Source organism: Rhipicephalus sanguineus, chromosome 1 (genome assembly GCF_013339695.2).
Source record: "Rhipicephalus sanguineus isolate Rsan-2018 chromosome 1, BIME_Rsan_1.4, whole genome shotgun sequence".
In the NCBI taxonomy this organism is placed as follows: Eukaryota; Metazoa; Arthropoda; class Arachnida; order Ixodida; family Ixodidae; genus Rhipicephalus; species Rhipicephalus sanguineus.
In genome coordinates, this window is record NC_051176.1 from 165,685,536 (window position 1) to 165,704,023 (window position 18,488).

At 46.3% G+C, this 18,488-nt stretch overlaps 1 protein-coding gene across 4 annotated transcripts in view; it reads left to right on the plus strand.

Annotated features, from left to right (window-relative positions):
* Positions 1 to 18,488, plus strand: part of LOC119401613 (uncharacterized) — a 59,927-nt gene that overhangs the window by 31,509 nt on the left and 9,930 nt on the right. For 2 of the 4 annotated variants that reach the window (XR_005185483.2, XM_049417478.1), the window contains exons 6-8: positions 12,624 to 12,663; positions 13,753 to 13,831; positions 18,043 to 18,090. Coding sequence is in view for 2 of the 4 variants with exons in the window: in XM_049417478.1 (XP_049273435.1) it covers positions 12,624 to 12,663; positions 13,753 to 13,831; positions 18,043 to 18,050 (127 nt within the window). In the remaining 2 variants the exon portion in view is untranslated. Of the gene's footprint in view, positions 1 to 12,623; positions 12,706 to 13,752; positions 13,832 to 18,042; positions 18,091 to 18,488 lie in introns of all 4 variants that reach the window. The other 2 variants (XR_005185486.2, XM_037668517.2) reach the window with 2 other exon arrangements.

Sequence of the window (18,488 nt, forward strand, 5' to 3'; positions counted from 1 at the left end):
CCGAAGCGGGCCACCCAGTGGAAGATAAATGCGCGGGCGACGGTATCAGCAGTCATGTCTGGAATGGGCACTGCCTCCGGCCATCGCTTGAAGCGATCGATGCAGGTTAGCAGGTAGCTTTGCCCCTGGCACAACGGCAGTGGTCCCACAATGTCAACATGCACATGTGCAAACCGACCGTCCGGCAGAGGGAAGGATCCCAAGGGGGTCACAGTATGTCGCTGAACTTTGGAGCGCTGGCATGCGAGGCACTCTCGTGTCCAGTGTCGGACATCCCGGTTTATTCCTGGCCGCACGAACCTCGCTGTGCATAGCCGTTGCGTGGCTCGAATCCCGGGATGCGTCAGGCTGTGCAGCAAGTCAAAAATGCTGCGACAGAGGTTCGAGGGGACGAACGGTCGGGCCCTGCCTGTAGACATGTCGCAGCATACGGATCCTGTGGGTTCTGCCAACCATTGCAGCTTCAAGGCACTGGTGGGGGACGTCAGTAGACGCTTCAATTCTCCATCACTGCGTTGAGCCGTCGTAAGTGTGGTGAAGTCCACGCTGCTCGGCAGGCTGATGGCATTCACTGGACCGCGCGAAAGAGCGTCGGCAGCAGCATTATCCGTGCCCTTAACATGGCGTATATCTGTCGTGAATTCTGCGATATACGACATTTGGCGGAGCTCCCGTGCCACGTGCGCACCAGAATCGGAGTTCGCGCGCAATGCGTACGTGAGTGGCTTGTGATCCGTGAGCACAAAAAATTCTTGTCCTTCCACATAATGTCAGAAATGCCGGATAGCCGCGCATATGGCCAGGAGTTCCCTACCGAAGGTGCTGTACCTTCGTTCGGACGGGCTCAGTTTTCTGGAGAAGAAGGAGATTGGTGAGATTGGTCGCCACACTCCGCTCACCCTCTGCTGCAACACGGCTCCAATCGCTGCATCGGAGCCGTCTACCATAACACACTGAGGAACGCCCAGCTGTGGGTACGTGAGCATGGTAGCATTTGCGAGAGCTTCCTTAATCATCCGGAATGCTTGTGTGGATTGGTCGTTCCACTGAATGCCAGTTGCCTTAGATCCAGATGCCGCAAGTAGGCTGTGGAGAGGGTGAAGGATGTTGGCGCATTTCGGGATAAACCTACGATAGAAATTCACTAGTCCCAGGAACTCTCGAAGCTGGCGGAGGTTTCTCGGCTGTGGAAACGCCGTACTGCTTCCACCCTTGTCCTTCTGGGGCTGTACTCCAGCACTTGAAATGCTGTGGCCCCAAAATGATAGTGTCGGTACCCCAAACACGCACTTTGCCGTATTGACAACGATGCCGTTCTCTGTCAGTCGCTGGAGTACGTAGCGCAGATGCCGCTCGTGCTCTTCAAGCGTGCTGCTAGCAATCAGAAGATCGTCGAGGTATACCTTGCAAAAGTCGAGGCCACGAACAACGCCATCCATAAACCGTTGAAAAGTTTGGCCGGCGTTGCGTAAGCCGAAAGGCATACGTAGGAACTCGAACATTCCGAACGGCGTTGTTATTGCGGTCTTGGGAATATCCTCCGGTGCTACGGGTATCTGATGATATGTTCGCACTAGATCTATTTTAGAGAAAATGGTAGCACCATGCAGGAAGGAGATCATGTCATGAATGTGCAGGACTGGGTAACGGTCTGGCACGGTCACCCGGTTCAGCGCTCGATAGTCCCCGCAAGGGCGCCAATCACCGTCTGTCGATTTTGGGACCATGTGAAGAGGTGACGCATATGGGCTGTGATGAAGGACTACTATCCTGAGTTCCATCATGTGGGCAAACGCCTGTCGAGCCAACCGCAGCTTCTCGGGTGACAGGCGCCGTGGTGGCGCATAGACCGGTGGGCCTGTGGTTTTGATGTGATGCAGGACGCCGTGCTTTACTTCTGGGAATGCCTGTGGCTGTCGCGTCAGCTCTGGGAACTCTTGTAGTATTGCGGTGAAATACGCTTCTCCAGCCGGACTAAGCAAGGCCGGGCTGACAGGGGGGTGCCAACACGACGTGCCCTGTACCGCTCCCCGAGAAACAGGATCTTGAAGCCGTTTGTTGCGGACGTCGACCAACAGACCAAAGAACTGGAGAAAGTCTGCACCTAGTATGGCGAATTTGACCTCAGCAGCTATGAACACCCAGCTAAACGTTCTGCCGAAACCGAAGTTCAGCGACAGTGAACGATGGCCATATGTTGTTATCACCGTGTTATTGACAGCTTGCAAAGGCGATGTACTAGGTTTCATTCTTTCAGCTTGTGACGCCGGTATAACGCTCACCTCGGCGCCTGTGTCAACTAAGAAACGTATTCCGTTGTTGCGGGTCGGTAATAAAGAATACTGAGGGACGACTTGGAGGCAACGTAGTAGCACTGGTCGCCCTCAGTGCCTGCGCGGCTGTTTCCCGAAGTGCGCGCACGATGGGACACATTTACGCGCACTACTTCCGAACCTCCGATGATACCAGCAATATGCTCGTGCTGCTTTTGCGGTAGCGGCGTGTTAGGCTCGGTTATCGTTGCGCCCCTCCTGCTTGTGTGCAAAGCTGATACTGTTTCGGCAAGTCGAGCAATTCTCCTCACGCATCTTTTGAAGTTCGTTTAGAGGCTGTCGCGCTTGCACGGCAGCCATGGGTGTGGGCGGTGTCATTGCTACCAGTTTGTCAGCAAGTTCGGCGGCTGCGGTTAAATCCTTGTGCTCTGAGGCCGCGATGACCATGCGGACGCCTGAAGGCAACTTTTGCAAAAAAAAGTTCTTGGAGCAATACTCCATCTATCGTGGTTGATCTCTCGCCGAGCAACTGTTGCATGTGCCGCGAAGCAATTGCTGCAGTCGTTGTGGTTCGGAGGGCGTAACTCGGCGAACCAGGGTTTCCTTTAGCGTTGCATATGCGTTTTCGACAGGTGGTGCGAGCAACAGATCCCTGATTTCACTGGCTATGGCGGGCGGCAGACTGCTGACTACGTAGTGGTATTTCGTAAGGTCTGCGATGATTCGTCTGGCTGCGAACTGAGATTCCACTTGTATGAACCAAAGTGCGGGGTCCGCAGTCCAAAAAGGGGGCAGCTTACCGTCGACTGCGGAGACTGTCGGAGTGGCGTCGGTCGTGGATGTTGAATCCATATTGCGGCTGGTTCGACACTCCGGTCGCTGCGTGTTCGGCCCCTGTCCGGGTCACCAATGTTGAGACGCGTAGCTCGGCAGAGCTGCGCAAGTGAACAACTCGCGTCCCAAACAACAACTGAACTTTTATTATCACCCTTCCTCTCGAAGATAACTTTTTCGTGCGGGCGCATGCGCTCTCTGCACCGCACACAAAAGCACCGCTTTGCGTCGCCACATGACCCTTCAGTTTATTCAGTTCAGTTTATTTTTCCTTAAAGGCCCCGTTTATAGGGGTGTTACATAAAGGATGGGGTACATCATGCAATGGGTAATGTTCCAACCCTTAGACTGGTTTCAGTACTGTGGTAGCTGACGAAGTTTTCCTTGTGCTATATGTAGTGTTACGCAAAAATTTTTCAGCATCTGATCTTTCTTTTTGTAACCTTCTAAAGATATTGCACAAATCTTATTGATACTCCTCGAGAACTATTGCAGTGTCCTCCAACGCTTATTAGCCCCGAGAAGTTGGGGATGGTGCTGCCTAGCGGGAGGCCTCAATGACATCATGACACTGACTCTTTGAAGCTCTGTATGGCGCACCTAGAAAATGTGCTCGCTTTATGCGCTGTTCGTCTTCACTTTTGCTTGTATAAAGCTTCAGATGAATGATGAAAACAGTAGTGATAATGTTCCAGGCAAAAAACTATATGTTTGTGTCTACAATCGTCAGCCATGCCAGTGCTTCGTTCTAGTACATAGTTGAAAAGCTGTGATCTGGTTGCGTTGTTGTGTCGCACAGCTAAGCTCGAGGATAGGGGTTCAATTAACGGTCACTGCGGCCGCATTCAGATAGGGGTGAAACACAAGAACATCCCTGTACTTAGATATGGGCACACGTCAAAGAACTCCAGGCAGTCAAAATTAATCTCTGGCATTCTCCATAATCATATCATGGTTTTTACATGTAAAGTACCACATTTACTTTATTTGGGTACATTATTCTTTGGCAGTTAGTTCTCCCGATTGTTTCACCTCCACATGCTTCATTATACATCGGACGCATGCGCGTATCTGTGCAACGTTTCTGGCGGTGTGATGAGCCCACCATCAGCACGCAGTCACGGAAAATGCATGAAACGTCGAGTTCCGCGAAATACAGTCTCTTGAAAGTGCTCACCTGAGTGTACCACCTCATGTATTGTCAGTTTCTTTTGTCTTCTCACTCACTTACCCTGTCGTTTAGTTTCACATTTTTCTTAATATAATTCTAGTGCTTCAGTTCACCACAAAAATAAACTGATGTTAATTATTGAACTTTCTTGCTGCAAGCTTGTTACTTTAAGCAGCATTGTAACAGTGTTGCTGTGAGACCTGTATGTACTGCAGTTTCGATAACCAGCTCATAAATTAACTTTGCTTGCAGTTCATTACCCCTGAGTAGCATCAACAGATATGTGGACAAGGCATGTGAGATGAATCGGTGCCTCATTGAGGCAAATGATGTTTATTGTGTGGGCCACGTTAAATGCACCGTCCCCCGCAGGGGCGTCTGCGCAAGCGAGCGTTTGGTGTGTAGCGACACCACGGACCCGAGCTAGCGGGGGGATTTCGACCCCCTCCCACGCCTAGCCGTGCGTGGCTTTGCCGTGTCCGGGGAAAAGGGGATCCTGGGGGTTGAGCCGACGCCGGGTGATTGGACCTTTAAGGCCCCCCGGCAGAGGCAACACACCCCTTTGGCCCCGGCTTCACGTAGACGGCACCCCTGGGCTGACCCACCCAGGGGAAATCGGCGGTCACCTTTTCCTATCCCCCTCTCTGATCTTTCGCTTTCCTATCCTCTTTCCTCGCTGTCCTGTCTCCTAATCTCTTCTGTTACTTCCCCATTTTCGTAGGCGGCCCGGGTTAACCGTGTATATGTGTCCTCTCTTGGACATAATATATTAGGTTATAGAGGCATTGTACGGCTGGCGTCTGCAGCCTTAGATCATAAGTGCTGCAGCGTCCCCAAGTTGGACTCCATGGTGGGTGGCCGCCACTGCTGCCGAAACACACACAACTATAATGGAAACAGCTCCATTCCCCCTTCTCCTTGATCGTTACCCTCACAAGAGGGTACGCACCGATGAAATGCTCAATTCTCTGACCCGAACAGCAGAAACGTTTCCAAAGTTTCATGCCCTTCACAGCCAGAACCCTGACAAACTCGCAAGAACTATTTCACCATTCACAGTCGCAAAATCCTTGACGGAAGCTTTAGGGCCGGGCTACAAGGTAACCAAAATGGCGAGCGGTGACCTTCTTCTCGAAGTCACAGCGAAACAACAGTATAAAAAACTCAGCACTCTTGTATCACTTGGAAGCATAGCCATTACAGCGTCACCCCATAGGTCCATGAACACCTCACGCGGTGTCGTTTCTGAAGTAGACCTCCTTGACTTGTCTGAAGCTGAACTGCTAGAGGGATGGAAAAGCCAGAACGTAACTGATGTGAAACGAATCGTTATTAGAAGAGAAGGAAAAGAAATCCCAACGAAACACCTGATTCTCACATTTGCAACCAGTGTTGTTCCCCAAACCATTGAAACAGGCTACATAAAATTAAATGTCAGACAATACATTCCTAACCCCAGACGTTGCTTCCAAGCCAGAGATTCGGCCACGGATCACTCAGCTGCCGTGGTCATCAAACTTGTCCTAAATGCGGTGTACAAGGCCACCCCTCCGACAACTGTGCTGAGCCACCACACTGCGTCAACTGTAACGGCAACCATCCTGCATACTCACGTTCATGTCCAAGCTGGAAAAAAGAAAAGGACATCATCACATTGAAGTACAAAGAGAACATTTCTTTCCGCGAAGCCCGTAAAAGGTGCTCACCCTTTCACAGCACACCCTACGCTGATGCGGCGCGCCGGGGGGCCGCGACACATCGGCCCCCGCCACTCCCTCGGTCTGCGCAGAGCGACCCGTCGGCTGTGGCGCCTGCCCCCACGGCGGCAGTAGTCAAGTCTACTCCGCCAACTAGCGAACAGGGACTGGCGACTCCAGGGCCGTCGGGTCTCAAGGCCTCGTCACGCCAGACGAGGCCCGAAACTCGAGCCACTAGCCCGACCGTATGGGCATCCAGTGCCTCCGAGGAGGCAATGGACACGGCATCGGCACCCCTGGTGCCGAAACACCGGCGCAGTTCTCTGGACCGCGCCAAGAAAACAAAAAAGCCAATAACGGGGCCGGACGACCGTCCTGCCTCCTGAAACAAAGTATTTCACTTGAACACTCCCACACTTCCTTACTGTACACACAGCACCTTTTTATCATTAATATGCACACACAAATATTACAGTGGAACATCCGAGGCCTTCTGCGAAACCTCGATGACATTCAAGAACTCCTTCACGAACTCAATCCAAAAGTGCTGTGTGTACAAGAGACACATTTAAAACCACAACACAAAAACTTTCTACGCAACTACCCTCATTTTTCGAAAGGACCGAGATGATGCCATGGTATCATCCGGTGGTGTAGCCATTATAGTCAACCAATCAGTAGCATGTACACATTTAACCACTACAAACGTCCCTGAGGCAGTGCTGTTCGAGCGGTTCTCTTGAAACAAACTCGTCACCATTTGCTCTCTTTACATACCTCCACACTACCACCTGCAAAAACATCAATTCCAGTCCTTAATAGATGAGCTACCAGAACCTTATCTGATTCTTGGGGACCTCAACGCACATAGCAGTCTATGGGGTGACTCTCGCTGTGAGCGCGAGGTCGGCTAATTGAACATTCCTTTTCTCTTCGGGTGCTTGTCTGTTGAATCATAAAGAGGCAACATACTATAACCTCGCTAACGGTACCTACTCGTCTATAGACCTCAGCATTATATCTCCATCACTTTCTACCCTTACTTCAATGGAAGGTCATTAATAACCTTACGGAAGTGATCACTTTCCTATAGTTCTGAGCACACAAATAGTAAATGAATGTCCCCCACAGGTCTCCCAAATGGCACATTGACAAAGCCGATTGGGAACCAGTTTCGTAAGACGGCTCTCTTAAGTTGGACAGACATGTGTGATTTAAGCATTGATGAAGCTGTAGATTATTTCACTGCTTTTTTAAATCTGATGCTGCACACCCAAATGTATCCCACAAAAGGAAGTGGACTGTTCTGGCAAACGACGGGTCCCATGGTGGAACAATGAATGCCGGAAAGGGCGCCAAAAAACAAACAACAGCATGGAGGTTGCTTCGGGACTCTCGACAGCCGAGGAACCCTTGACAGTTTTTTAAAACATAAAAATCTCAAGGTAGGAGAACGCGCCGACAGGCAAGAAGAGAAAGTTGGGAGAAGTTTTTAACGGGGATCAATTCGTATACACAGGAGGCTAAAGTCTGGAATATGGTTAGTAGGGTAGCAGGGCGGCAAGTACATTCACCTTCCTCTAGTACCACACACAATGCGACACCTTGGAAGACCAGGCAAACTTCCTCGGCGCACACTTCGAACAAGTGTCTAGTTCCGCGCATTACTCTGAGGTCTTCCAACGGTACAAAACAAGAATAGAAAAACCAAAAACTAGAGCGGAAATGTACAAAACACGAGGCATACAACCAACCCTTCAGCTTAGCTGAGCTCCAGGTATCGCTTACCAGCTGCAGTAATTCCGCCCCAGGTTCTGACCGTGTGGTATATGACATGTTGAAAAACCTACCTGCCGAAACGCAAAAAAACCTTACTTTTCCTGTACAATGCTGTCTGGTCTTCCGGCGAAATCCCCTCGTCTTGGAAAGAGGCCATTGTCATTCCTATTCTAAAACAGGGCAAGGATCCATCCTCCGTTACGAGCTACAGGCCCATCGCACTAACAAGCTGCCTGTGTAAACTTTTCGAAAAGATGATAAACCGCCGACTTATACATTTCCTGGAAACGAACAATCTACTTGACCCGTACCAGTGCGGATTTCGCGAGGGTAGATCCACCACTGACCACCTTTTACGTATCGAGGCACAAATCCGTGACGCATTCGTCCACAAGCAGTTCTTTCTTTCTGTGTTCCTCGATATGGAAAAGGCTTACGACATGACATGGCGCTTTGGAATATTAAAGGGCCAGGAAACAACCCCGATGTCCAAAAATTGTAATGAAAAGAAATATGCGCACTTTTGCTATGTGAACATGCTGCCGCAAGAATTTTGCGAGTACGTGCTATAATAAGGAAGTTACAGGGGTTAGAACATCCGTTTCAGCTGGTTTCAAATTTTCGCGCGGCCTTACCACCCTTCTCCGCCACATGGAGGAAAAGGCGTAGCCCGTCGTCGTGACTCCGCCCACTTCAGCAACGTGACACGACGTCAACAATTGACGTCATGGGCGAGCTCGATCAGTCGCAACGCATTTCCACTTGCTGCGGCTCCTGGTTGTTTATTGTTTATATTGTCGCACGTGCTCCGTAACTTGATGGGCAATTTTCGGCTCTTCATGACAGTTCACAATGCAGCAGGAATGCGTGCTTGCTTTTCGAGACGTCGAAGGGGCGTGAGAGAAAAGCTTGGAGAACCCCGCTTGCCGCGCGAGCAAGCGCGACCCGTCCGAGCTACCGGAGATTCCCCTCTCCCCGCTCGATTTGCAGCCGGCAACTGAACAACGCAGGCGAAGTGCGTGCAGGTGCTATGCAGTGCGAGGAATATACGCGCGACAACTGCGTGGCCGAAACCGCATCACAGCAGGGCCAAAAAACAAGGCGCAGTTTCGTAGCAGTGGGTGGGAACAGGAACTGACGTTAACTTGACAATTGTTTGTTGAGACCTGGTTTAGACCAATCGACAAGCTCAGTGCTACGTCAACTCGGCGATCGCCGAGTTGACGTCACTGCGCGTACGAGGAGGATTGGTCAGGCGTAGGAAAGAAGCGCGGGAATTGTTTTTCGAAATGAAGGGTCTGCGCGGCGCACAGCGCTGTAATATTCGGAAAACGTGATCGCCGCGGTCTACTGTACGGATTAGCGAGCTTGTTTGGCGGGTATAAAAAAAAAGTCGCAGCCTGTTTACGGGCCCTTTAAGAGACCTGTCCCACCTTGGTGTACGTGGTAGAATGCTAGATTTAATAGAGAGCTACCTGTCGGATCGTACGCTCCGTGTCCGAGTAGGAAATGTTCTGTCAAGACCGTTCCTTCAAGAAACTGGAGTGCCACAGGGTGGTGTACTCAGCTGTACACTCTTTATTATCAAAATGAATTCCTTGCGTCTTTGCATACCACGAAATATGTTCTATTGCACATATGTCGACAATGTACAGGTCGGTTTTAAATCTTGCAACCTTTCCATGTGTGAGCGGCAGGTCCAGCTAGGTCTGAACAAGATCTCTAAATGGGCAAACGAGAATGGTTTCACTCTTAATCCCCAAAAAAGCACCTGTGTCCTGTTTTCTCGAAAGAGAGGCCTTCATCCTGACCCAGACATTGAGCTGCATGGCCAACATCTCTCCGTGAAGACGGAGCACAAATTCTTAGGCCTTATCCTGGATAATAAGCTGACGTTCGTATCACACATTAAACAGTTAAAAAACAAATGCATAAAAGCAATGAATGTTCTAAAAGTGTTGTCACGCACTGCGTGGGGTAGTGACAAGAAGTGTCTGATGAATTTGCATAAAAGCCTCATACGCACTCGCCTGGACTACGGGGCAATAATCTATCAGTCCGCGACACCAAGCGCCCTAAAGATGCTTGACCCTGTCCACCATCTAGGCATTCGACTATCTACGGGCGCCTTTCGCACCAGCCCCGTGGAAAGCCTTTACGTCGAATCGAATGAGTGGTCGCTACAGCTCCAGAGATCTTACCTATCATTTGTATATTTCCTCAAAGTGAACGCAAACAATGAACACCCCTCACACACTACAATCAATGAGTTGTCTGCTTCTGAACTTTTTCACAACCGTCCTTCTATGAGACAGCCGTACTCACTTCGTGCGAGGGGCCTAGCTGAAGAAATGGGTGTGCCACTTCTCGAACACTGTCTAATGGCTCCCGCTGCCCATCTCCCGCCGTGGCAGTGGCAGCTTATAGATTGCGATGTTTCTTTCGTCGAAGTTACCAAGCACGCGCCACTTGCGCATATCCGTACACACTTCCTCGAATTACAATACAAGTACCCACACCCTGAATTCTTTACAGATGCCTCAAAGTCGAACACTTCTGTGTCGTACGCAGCCGTTGGTCCATCCTTTACCGATTTCGGTATTCTGCACCCTGATTCAAGTATCTTCACGGCAGAAGCTTACGCGATACTTGCGGCAGTTAAACACATAAAACAAATGAAACTACAAAAGGCAGTGATATACACGGATTCTTTAAGTGTAGTGAAAGCTTTAAAAACTATGACAAAGCACACAAATCCTGTCCTTGTCTCGCTATACTCTATTTTATGCACGATCTACTCCCTCAAACAACATGTCGTAGTGTGCTGGGTGCCTGGGCACCGCGAGATACAAGGCAACGTGTTGGCGGATCAGCTAGCAGCATCCGCCCACGAAAACAGTCCCAATACAGCCGAAGCTATCCCTCCGCTAGACTTAAAACCATTCCTCAAAAGAAAGCTCAGGGCCTTTTGGCAGAGCACATGGGATAGGCACACACAAAATAAACTGCATGTTATCAAGCCGCAACTAGGTAATTGGACACCAGTATCAAAGTCACGCCACACAGAAGTTACACTCTGCAGACTTAGGATTGGCCACACATACAGTACACATTCATACCTTTTGTCCGGAGGCGATCCACCTTTGTGCGACTATTGTGGCAATCCTTTAACCGTACTTCACACCCTACTACAATGCACGGAACTAGACGCTCTCAGGAGAAAGCATTTTTCATCTGCATACCTGCAGTACCCACTTCATCCTGCTATGTTCATTGGCAGAGAACCCCTTTTCAAATATCAGTCCCTCTTTGAATTTTTAAAAAGTGTACATAATTTCAACGTAATTTTTCCAGGCGCTCCGTAGCGCGGCCTCGTGATTGAGGCTGCTGCTGCGGTTTCTATCAAAGGAAGCACCTGCCTCCCGGCCTTTGGGCTCAAAGGCCTTGAGGAGGCGTTCGTGCTGTTTTCCCGCTACTCACTTGTAAATACCATACTCACTCGTCATTCAACCCACACCCATAGATCACATCACTTGTCACTGCCATAATTTTATACTCTATACACCCCTTTTACGCTTATTTATAGCGCGTGATTTTAGGCCTCTATACAGCCATAATACACCCTGTCGTCGAAATCATTGGTCATCGCCAACACCACACAAAAGACATGGCGCTCTTTGGCCACCCATGGCCCTTGCGCCACAAAACACCACTAATCATCATCATAAATGCACCGTCGAAACAGTTAAGCCACTCATTTTGACTTTCTGGTGTTTGTTTTACAAACAAGCGCTATCAACAGTGCACCACATGAAGTGAGGATTACCACTTGGTCTGGCTGTAGGCCGAACCAGCTGTTCTTGCTAAGCAGAGTATAACTGCGTAATCACTGATGACTGTTGAGAATAAATCTGTAGGTGCTCCAAGTACCAATATTCCAGCATTTCCGAAAGTGCTTTGTGAATGGCGTCATTACTTCGTTGAGTTTTTCAAATATGGTGTGTGATTTTTTTTTTACTAACAAAATCATCATGTCTCCTGCAGCAGAAAGTGCAGTTCTGTCAAATTAACCTAGATTACCTGAAGATGCGGACAGAACTTGCACGACAAACTGCAACAGTTACTTAATTTAAAATGTTATAATTTCATTTTGTAACCCTTCGGGCACATATTTCAATTGCGGAGTCCACACCAAGCTGAAATGATAAAAACTGACACCTCTACCTTGCGAGATTTGCATTGCGGAACTGAGGAGTAATCACTATCATATCAAGAAAGAGTGGGAACACTGCCAGCGCAAGAAAAGGAAATCGTTGACGGCAAGGCAGGCGAGTCCTTGCAGTGATGTCGCATCACTTGAATCGAAGCGGCACCAGTGTTCATTCTCGGGGCTAATAACACTGCAAGATCTTGTTCAACATTTTTTAGTTTTGTTCAGGCCACACCTTTCCTCCCCTATTTTCCAGTGACACATTTTCAATTCTGCTGCTTTACTAACCTCTTCTGCCTGCTGCTTTCTGCTGCCTCTTCCTGTGCTTTGCTCTACTTTGCGATATATTTCACTTAATATAGTTCATTTGTCTGCAAACTGTGCGCATCCACTCCTAGCACACTTATGCAGCAGTCTCAGCCTCTCTGGCATTTGTAAAATGCATAGATCTTTTCCTGTGCTCCAGCTTTTTGGGCTTATATTTTTACTAAAAATAAGAACAGCGCAAGAGACTGGCACAAATGGAAAAAAACAACACATTTTTGCCCTCATGTTTTGTCCTTTTCTCGAACTGTTCTTATTTTTAATTGAAGTACCAACATGCTCAAGTCTGCACGATTCATGGCTTCTACCTTTGCATGTTCCTTCACTCTGTAAAGCATCATCGTGCCTGGTTACACCTCTCCCTCTACTCCAGCGGTGAGTGTCTTCCTGTTGTGTGACAGCATCCTGCTCTGAGAGGTGCGACACTGTCTTTCAATATACACTATCTTATCTTACATAATCAGTGCACTGTGAGCCTTGTTCTTAAAGGAGTACTGACACGATTTTAAAAAATTTTGGAATATTGCTCTAAATACAAGTACTGGTGTCAAAAAACCTAAAACGAGTATTGTGGTGCCTAGGAATGCATCGAATATATTTTTATTACCGCTACCTTAAAAAAAAACACTTTCGGTTTCGATATCGAGGGGGCGGCTTCTCAGTGACGTGTAATAGCAGTGTGACGTCACGGGGAGACAGCAACTCGCGACCTACTAGCGGAAAATCTGTCATCTGCTCGTGGTGCACGTAAACAACGATGAGTGAATTGGCATCCAGTGACCCCGACAGTGATTTCTGCGATTTAGGCCGCATGCAGGACACAGAGCATGCAAACTCAGGGGAACTGTGTTGACTCATTGGGATAATGTCCATTGCAGTGGGGCTGGCTTGCAGATGTTCCACGACAAAAACTTTAAAATCAAAGCAAAATATTTTATATGTGTTGTCCGACTCCAGTGTGTGAAGAGCATTGACGCTGCATACTAAGGAAACGAAAAGTGTCCCTTTTGCGATGTTTTAGAATTGTCAGTACTCCTTCAAGCGTTGCAAGTGGTAATGTGCTATCTGTCGCAGCCATTGCTTCACTCTGAAACTGCAGCCTTCTCTATCGCTCTCTCTGTTTCTCTCTTTTGTGTCTTAACATTATCACGGAGTAATGAGAAGCAATGATGCAGAATGAGAGGTTTACATTCATGATCAAGATTATTGGTAGCACTGCGGACTGTTAACTTCATCACTTGTAATGGAACGTTTTCCAGCACGTGCTGCAGTACAAAAAGTTTATGCTAGGTAGCAGATTGGTGATGTCTTTTTTTTTTTCTGTTATGTAGCATGTTCTATACATCACTTAATACCATGACGTTGTTTTAGGTGGTACTCACTGTTTTTTATTATTATTATTATTATTATTATTATTATTATTATTATTATTATTATTATTATTATTATTACTTTTTTTTTCAGACAGCAGTGTCAGTCGGAGAAAGAAAAAAGGGTTATGGCGCGGTTTTACGAAGAAGTTGCCAAGGATGCCACCAAAATTGTAAGGCTGCCTTTATTACCTGTGTCTGGACAATGCCTGGCAAACACAGTGTGACATTCTTTATCACTGTGCTTTGCTCCTTGTGTGAGCACATGATTGACCATCATTACATGTCTGTACTTATTAAGAAACTATCTGCCTCTTGCAGGTTTGATATCTCCGAGCAGCTGCTTTAAACATTGAAGCCTGCCTGTTTATATTTCTCTACTTTTTGGTTGTAAAAACACCCATAGTGCTTCAAGAACACGGGTGTTCTGTGAGTTGTTGATACTAAGCACTATCATTAGAGCTCTTAGCAAGCTGCCGTTAAATACTTTCCACATAAGTGTACTGTCTCACTTTTTATCTCTAAATCATTTTGCCAATAGATTCTCTTCTATAACAGTGTTTTGTGTCTTATTCCCTGTCTGCCTTTATTTTGCCAGGGCCAGCCTCTTGACTTTCCACTATGCAGAACACTTCACATGTTGACATGGTTGGCCTTTGCCTTCATAAAGTGATTGGAAGTTCTGAAATATATACTACTGTAGTCAGTGGTGCATCTTTGAAAGATAAAAATAATTTCATTTTTTTTTTATGCACAGCAAGTAAATTCTCTCACCATAAAGTAAGGTGCACCTTTCTTAATCTGAGCCATTTTTTTTTTTCCCCTCTCAGGATGTTCAGGCCTATCACAATGCAAAATAGCATAAATTCTTATGTGCATGAAGCAAAAGTATGGCATAGCCCCTGCAAATCTCTAGGTCGTTGATCCTGTCTTCCATTGGTCATTGACCAAGACAGCAGCCTCAAAGACAAGGTTGATACTCATGGAAAGAATTTACAGCATGTCTAGTGTAATACATTACTCCAGATATGTTCTGCAATGCAAGAATTTAGAAGAAAGTAAGACACTGAATCACAGCTGTAGTGCAAATCAACCTTGCAAGCTTCCTTTCAGTACAGCAGAGATCACAGCTGCCATGAATACTTGTGAGAAGTCTGCTCCAGGAGCTGATAGAATCGTGTCTGTAATGAGAAAACATCTTCATCCTGAGATGCAAATTGTATTGTTGTCCCTTTTCAATGCTGTTTTGACAACAGGATACATTCTCCTGGCGTGGAAAGAGGTCATTGTAGCACCTGTCTTAACACTAGGCAAGGACCCATTCTCGGTAGCAAGTTACATTCTATAGAGCTAACAAGTTGCTTCTGTAAATTGTTTGATTCAAGGAAGTGTAATAGCTGCCAATTTATCATCTTTTCAAACTGCTGGACGCATCAACGTGCCTTTTGGGAGGGTAGATTGACAACTGACCATCTCGTACGTATTAAGGCATACATTTGAGACACTTTTGTTCACCAACAGTTTATTTGCTCCGTATTCCTTGATATGGAGAAGGCTAATGATACTACATGGCAACATCTTATTGAAAACCAGCAGATAATGAAGCCAAGGAAGGTATATGGAACGTTGATTGTACTGTATGTAGTAATTGTGATATAGAAGTGAAGAAAGTAAAGTGGACGAAAAGACAACTTGCCGCCGGCACGGAGTGAACCTGCAACCTTCGGATTACGCACCTGATGCTCTTACCAATTGAGCTACGGCGGCGACCATCCCCCCGTCCACTTTATCGGGTATTTATGTGCACGCAAACCTGGGAGTGTTAGTCAGCGGCATGACGGCTTTAGTTTCTTCTCATCTAATCACATTTACCACAATACACTTAAAACAGTACAGTTAACGTTCCATATGCCTTCCTTGGCTTCATTATCTGCTGGTTTTCATTAAGACTGTGTCAAACAAAAGAAACAAGCCCTAAAAAACTTTCCTCCTTCATTCATACATGGCAACATGAAATTTTGAGACCTCTCAGAATTGGGTGCCCTTGGCAGCATTCTAAATGTGATAGAAAGTTACGTACCGAAAACATACTTTTCCTGTTATAGTTGGCAACATCCATATTGCAGCCATTTGTCCAGGAAACTGCAATACCACAGAGTGATGGGCTCAATTGTACACTTGTAAAACTGCATTTCCTGCATCTATGCATTCTACTGAGCATGTTTTATTCAAGATATGTTGATGATGTACTAGTAGGATTAAAATCGTGTAATCTCACAATTTGCAAGTGACAGGTCCAACTTGTTCTCAACAAAGTGTCATAATAGGCAAATGAGAATGAATTTAGTCTATATCCCCTAAGAGTTCTTGCATCCTTTTCTCTAAGTGAGGCCTGCACCCAGATCCTAATACTAAAGTGCAAGAACAGTGCTTACCTATGAAAACAAAACACGAGTTTCTAGGTATCATTCGAGATACAAAACTTACTTTCACATCACATGCACATAAATTACCTAAAGAAACAAGTGCTTCAAAAAAAATTAATGCCCTTAAGATACTGTCACACACAACATGGGGAAGGAACAAGAAATTTCTCGTGAACCTTTAAAAAAGTCTCATGCACACATGCTTAGATTATGGGACCATAGTTTACCAGTCTACAACTCCGAGTGCCTTGAAGATGCTGGACCCTCTTCACCATCTGGATTCAACGTATTTGCCTGGCTACAGGTGCCTTCAGAACAAGCCCTATAGAAACCCTCTATGTGGAATCGTAGGAGTGGTTATTGAATTTCCAGGGGTTGTTCTCAGGCTTTTTGTACATTGTGAAGGTACATGCAAGCAGTGAACATCTCTCTTATTTGGCTGTAAACGATGTCACCAATTCTAAGCTCTTTCATAACTGACCTACATTATGAAAGCCCGATCGGCTGTAGAACATAAACTTAAGTGAACAAATGGACATCACTCTCCAACATTGCATAATGGCTCCAGCAAAGCAGCTCCTGACATTGCGGTGACAGCTCATAGACTGCGATGTCTTTTGACTCTTCCAACTGACATGCTGGCATGTCTTATGCAGCAGTGGGCCCATCATTCTCCGAATCTGGCATTCTAGACCCTGAAACAATTATTCTTATGACTGTGACGTGTGCTCTACTCTTGGGTGTAACATTCATTAGGAATACATTGCTCCAGCAGGCATTTCTTGCTCTTTAAGGGTTGTTAAAGCACTAAATTCACTGCACAAGCATAAAAATCCCGTAATAAACAATCTTTACTCGGCCTTATGCAGTGTTATGCAGCTAAGCAATATATCACCATATGCTGGGAATCTGGCCATAGGCTCATTAAAGGTAATGTGCGTGCTGATAATTGCCGCACCCATAGCAGCCGAGGCTAGCACCTCATCCATGGCTGTTTGGAAATGCTTGTGCGACTCTGAAACATCAAACAAGCTTCAATTAATTAAACCATACATAGGAAATGGGCCATACATGACCAAAGTATGGCGAACAGAAGTAATCCTCTGTTGACTCGAAATGGGCTACACCTTCAGCATGCACAGTTTCCTATTGACACTATTGAAAAGTAGAACATAAAAGGAAGAAGCACTTTTCTAAAGCTTTCAGAAAACATATTCTATTTCAACCAGCAACGCTCCTAGGTGGACACTCGTTTTTTTTATCATAAATCAGGTTTAACATTTTTAAAAGGCGTTGATACATAGCAGTTTTATTCGCACGAGAGTTCCGTAGCACATCTTCTCTTAGGGGGGGGGGGGGTTGATGGTGCAACTGTATATCTTTAGAGTATGTGCCTCCACACCCTTGCATGCAAGGGGCCTGGTGAGGTAGCAGTGTATAACCTCACTGACATCTTTAAGATACTTTGTTCATACTACATTTTCACATTCACCGTACACCTCTTGTATTATTGTCATGATGATATGTGTTTTCATTTTGTGCTCTTTTAAGGAGTATGGTTTTAGGCCCCTACACAACTACCTTACACCTAACCATTGTCACTGATCAAACCATTTCTTCCACATTACTCCATTTCTTAGTTCTCTTTTGCCATAACTAGTCCTTGCACCATAAAACAACACATATAATCATCAAAAGATAAAAACTGAATTTTGCAACAACTTATCTCTGTAATCGTCCTTGTTATCTGTAAATTTCAACAGTTTTTACCTTGAGGATCAAAAATATCGGGGGAAATACACTGGTACGACTTTTCATAATATAAAACGTATCAAAGTTGGGCAGGGGGGAAGCATTATGAAAAGTGGGCAGGATAGTTCTCGTAAAGCTTCTAGTATTACCTGACCATATGTACATTGAAGAATTTTCACTGATTACTTTCTAAAAATTCCTTTCAGATCGATGAACTCCAAGTATATACCAATGAGCTCTCTGAACTGAAACAGGTGAGACAGTATACAAAAATTCATACTTGCATTGACAAAAAATAAAATGACTGAGAATTGGAAAAAGTACCAGCACATGCAATGGTTAACACTGTCCCCCATAAAGCTGCTTCTCCGGCTGATTTTTCTCCAAGAATCAAACTAGTACTAACAGCTTCTGAACCCCTCAGATGGAGTAATTCTGGAATACTGTTTCATCAGGCGATAAGAAAAGAAATGGTATGCATTCTGTTGTGAACTGGCACCCTTGTATTCAGACAGGCATGGCAGTGTTGTGTTACTGTAGTGAAGAAGGAAGTGCTCTGTTGATAGCTGTTCATGACCTGTGGATGAGAGCCTGCCCCACGGGCAATCGGACTTATGCTCCAGTGATGTATACTCAAACGCATATCTGCCAA